The sequence below is a fragment of the Nerophis ophidion genome, linkage group LG02, assembly GCF_033978795.1.
Source record: "Nerophis ophidion isolate RoL-2023_Sa linkage group LG02, RoL_Noph_v1.0, whole genome shotgun sequence".
Classification (NCBI taxonomy): Eukaryota; Metazoa; Chordata; class Actinopteri; order Syngnathiformes; family Syngnathidae; genus Nerophis; species Nerophis ophidion.
In genome coordinates, this window is record NC_084612.1 from 4,837,117 (window position 1) to 4,842,116 (window position 5,000).

At 37.5% G+C, this 5,000-nt stretch overlaps 1 protein-coding gene across 2 annotated transcripts in view; it reads left to right on the top strand.

Annotated features, from left to right (window-relative positions):
* Positions 1 to 297: 297 nt before the first annotated feature.
* Positions 298 to 5,000, top strand: part of LOC133536257 (thrombospondin type-1 domain-containing protein 4-like) — a 71,160-nt gene continuing 66,457 nt past the window's right edge. For both annotated transcript variants that reach the window (XR_009802431.1, XM_061876660.1), the window contains exon 1: positions 298 to 438. Coding sequence is in view for 1 of the 2 variants with exons in the window: in XM_061876660.1 (XP_061732644.1) it covers positions 367 to 438 (72 nt within the window). In the remaining variant the exon portion in view is untranslated. The remainder of the gene's footprint in view (positions 439 to 5,000) is intronic.

A 5,000-nucleotide genomic window follows, 5' to 3' on the forward strand; every position in this document is an offset into this window, starting at 1 on the left:
AAAGTGCTACAAAAGTGCATTGCTGATTTTACATCATACCCTTTTTGTTGTTGTTCAGCAAAGTCTATAATGGTGGTAATATAATAATGGTAATGTAATAGTGGTAATGGATACAGGTAGGAATATTCTGGTATGGATTTACCCGTCCAACAGGGCTGAGTGTATGTGAGCCTTTATAAAAGCCTAACAGTCCACTAAGCTACACCTCCCTCCTCCGCTTATTTTACAAGGGGGGGGGGGGGGGGCTGGTAGGGATGGTCCCTGCAAGGCGAGGGGCTTTTCTTTTCCAAGGGGGGGGGGGGGGCCGGGACAAGGGCTGTGCGGACTTGAGAGAGCGGTGGCTTTCTAGCCTGGCGTAGACAGAGAATGCTGACAGGAGCGACCCTGCTGCTGCTGCTGCTGGCCTGCCTCCATGTGCAGGGGAAGCCGCGCGCTCAGGTAGGACCACGCCGGGGCCCGGGAGGCCGGGACCCTCCTGCGGGGACACGGGAGAACTTGCAGCTCCAATCCAGACACCTGCTCGGTTCTTGTGGAACTTTTCTCTCCTGAGCGAGTGTCATCTGTGTCTCTATTAGCAATGAGTCTGTCACCACCTCTGCTCCGGCTCCTTTTAGCTCTTCTGGGTGATTGACGACTCCGATGGGTGGGGGTTGGGAGGGCGGGGGGGGGCTCAGGTCGTTGATGCCAGCTTGTGAAGAGACCCATGCCCTCGGTCGTAAATTAATATATATTATATATATTTATATAACATTTATACACTTTGGCCCCCCCAGACACATTTTTTCCCCCCCGATGTGGCCCCCGAGTCAAAATATTTGTCCAGCTCTGCTCTATATGACAGGATCACGCTGCTGTTTTTTTGGACCTACTGCAAAAATTTTCCCCAGATAACTTTTCTTTATGGAGGTATAACTGCTGTTTTAAGAATTTGCCCCAAAAAAAATAGTAGTCAAAGATCCTCAAAATGAAAGGAGCACTTTGCTTACTTGCTTTAAAAAATACTGGTCAAATATCTTTATGATGACACTGCTATTTATTTTTTTTATTATTATTTTTTTTTTCAAGATTAATAGCCCACACACTAGGTAAAGATCCACTATATGAAAAAGAGCACAAAGATCATATATGTGACAAAAGCCATCTGCTGTTTTAATGGCCTACTGAAATGAGTTTTCTTATTTAAACGAGGATAGCAGGTCCATTCTATGTGTCATACTTGATCTTTTCGCGATATTGCCCTATTTTTGCTGAAAGGATTTGGTGGAGAACATCGACGATAAAGTTTGCAACGTTTGGTCGCTAATAAAAAAGCCTTGCCTTTACCGGAAGTAGCAGACAATGTGTGCGTGACGTCACGGGTTGTGGAGCTCCTCACATCCTCACATTGTTTACAATCATGGCCACCAGCAGCGAGAGCGATTCGGACCGAGAAAGCGACAATTTCCTCATTAATTTGAGGATGAAAGATTCGTGGATGAGGAAAGTGAGAGTGAAGGACTAGAAAACAATAAATAAACAATTTAAAAAAAAACGAGGGCAGTGGGAGCGACTCAGATGTTATTAGACACATTTACTAGGATAATTCTGGAAAATCCCTTATCTTCTTATTGTGTTACTAGTGTTTTATTGAGATTATAAGGTCGTACCTGTACAACCTGAAGGTCAGCCCCGCACCTTTCTTCAGCAACAGTCGACGGGTGGTGGCAATGCCCATCTCTGCCCTTCGCAAGGGCAGAGATGGGCATTATGCAGCGATCATTTCGAAACACGATCTTTCGAAATGATCGCTGCATAATACACTGTACTTTGTATGTGTGGTCCAATCCAACCATGTTCGCTTGACATCTCTGTTTCATCTCTGTCATCTTTCGGGAATGTAAACAACGAAACACCGGCTGTGTTTGTGTTGCCAAAGCCGGCCGCAATACACCGCTTCCCACCTACAGCTTTCTTCTTTGATGTCTCCATTGTCCATTGAACCAATTGAAATAGATTCAGCAACACAGATGTCCAAAATACTGTAAAATTTCGCAAGGAAAACAGACGAGCTAATAGCTGGGAAAGATGCTGGAACAAAATGTTCTCGGCAATCCGTGACCTCACGCACGAGTCATCATACCGAGACGTTTCAGCCGCATATTTCGGCGCAAAATTTAAAATTGCAATTTAGTAAACTAACCCGGCCGTATTGGCATGTGTTGCAATGTTAATATTTCATCATTGGTATATAAACTATCAGACTGCGTGGTCGCTAGTTGTGGCTTTCAGTAGGCCTTTAAGATTCTGCAGCAAAAACAATAGTCAAAGATCCTCTAAACGACAGGAGCACTCGGGTTACTTACTTCCAAAATAGGCGTCAAATATATTCATAAGGACACCACTGTTTTTAATGATCTGCAGCAAAAAGAGTATGCAAAGATCCTCTGCATGACAAGAGCACTCAGCTGTTTTAAGGACCGACTGCACAAAAATGCTTGTTAAAGATATTTTCTATGAAAGGAGCACTCTGTTTGGGGATGTGCTTGTCAAAGATCCTTTATGTGACAGAAGCCATCTTGCTGAGTTTAACGATTTGCAGCAAAAATGAAAGTCAAATATATTCTACATGCCGGGAACACTGCTGTTTTAAAGGATCTGCAGGAAAAAAAAAAAACAAGGCAAAGAGCCTCGACAATACAGGAGGACTTGTCAGTTTTTAAGAACCAGCTGCAAAAATGCATGTCGAAGATCTTCCTGCAACAAAAGTTAGTCCAAAATATTCTCTGTGACAGAAGTGCTCTGCTTTTTTTTAAGGATCTGCAGCATAAACACAAATAAATCAATGATGCTCTGCATTAAAAGAGCAATCTGCTGTTTTTGAGGATCTGCAGCAAACACCAAGTCAACCATCATCGGTGTATGACAGCAGGTGCGCTCTTTTTTGTCGTCTTCTGCTGTAATGCAAGTCTTTCCCAAGTTTTTAAGTAAAATCACTATCCATTTAGTTTTAAGGATTTGATTATTTAAAATAAATAAACTTGACTAAATACTGGTGTAATGCTACCTTGGGTCATGGACCTGTCTTTTTCCTGGCAGAAGAGCAACAAAAACAACCTTGATAAATATATTATGTGTTTGTAAATCAAAAGACCAACAGTACCTTAGAAAAGTCCCAAAAAATATTATTATTGACACTAACCAAGACTAATAATATTCTTACATGTGTGCCCCAACGACCCTCCGGGGTTATGGTATGGACACAGCCACATATGTATATATGTATGTGTGTGTGTGTGTGTGTAAGTGTGTGTGTATATGTATATATATATATATATATATATGTGTGTATACTGTATATACATGTATGTGTGTATATATGGGGTGAGGGTGATGGGTCAAATCCAGAGGATAATCTTACCACACTTTGTGTGTGTGACAATCATTGGCACTTTACCTTAAACTTCCATCCATCCATCCATTTTCTACCGCTTATTCCTTTTGGGGTAATGGGGGGCGCTGGTGCCTATATCAGCTACATTTGAGCGGAATGTGGCGTACACCCTGGACAAGTTGCCACCTCATCGCAGGGCCAACACAGATAGACAGACAACATTCACACTCACATTCACACACTAGGGACCAATTTAGTGTTGCCAATCAACCTATCCCCAGGTGCATGTCTTTGGAAGTGAGAGGAAGCCGGAGTACCCGGAGTGAACCCACGCATTCACGGGGAGGACATGCAAACTCCACACAGAAAGATCCCGAGCCTGGGATTGAACCCGGGACCACTCAGGACCTTCGTATTGTGAGGCAGACGCACTAACCCCTCCTCCACCGTGCTGCCCTAACTTTAACTTAACTTTATACATTTATATATATATATGTGTGTATATATACGTATGTGTATATGTGTATATGTATATGTATATGTATATATATATATATATATATATATATATATAATGTGTGTGTATATATACGTATGTGTATATGTGTGTATATATATATGTATATATATATATATATAAATATATATATATATACACATATATATATATGTGTATATATATATATTTAAACTTACAGTATGTATATATATATATATATATACATATATATATACATACACATATACATATATGTGTATATATATATATTTAAACTTACAGTATGTATATATATATACATATATATATACATACAAATATATGTGTATGTATATATATTTAAACTTACAGTATAGATAGATAGATAGTACTTTATTGATTCCTTCAGGAGAGTTCCTTTAGGAAAATTAAAATTCCAGCAGCAGTGTACAGAGTTGAGATCAATTTAAATAAAAGTAAAAAGTAAATAATGGGGGTTTAAATGGAAACAAAATAGAGAAATATTACAATAAGAATAAAAACTAAAAAGCAACAATGGGAATAACAATATAACAGTAAAATAAGTGTGTATGTATGTATATATATATATATATATATATATATATATATGTACATACATATATAAGTGTGTGTATATACATATGTATATATACTGTATATATATGTGTGTGTTCATATATATACCGTATATATATATATACTGTATATGTGTATATATGTGTTTGTATATACATATGTATATATGTATACTGTACATGTGTATATATATGTGTGTTTGTATATATATGTACAGTATATACGTATATATATACACATATATGTGTGTATGTATGTATACTGTATGTGTGTGTACAAAAGTATATATATATATATATATATATGTATATATGTGTGTATAAGTATAAATGAGAAGATTATCTTCTTACAATATATACTATATATATTTTATATATATATATATATATATATATATTTGTTTTTGTTTTTGTTTTGAGAAAACTATTAATCTTCTCATAAACATATGGAAAGATTAAAATATATATGAGAAGATTATTAGTTTTCTCATAACAAAACCCTATTGTATATAATATATAAACATTATATATATTTTTTTATATATTAGTATATATA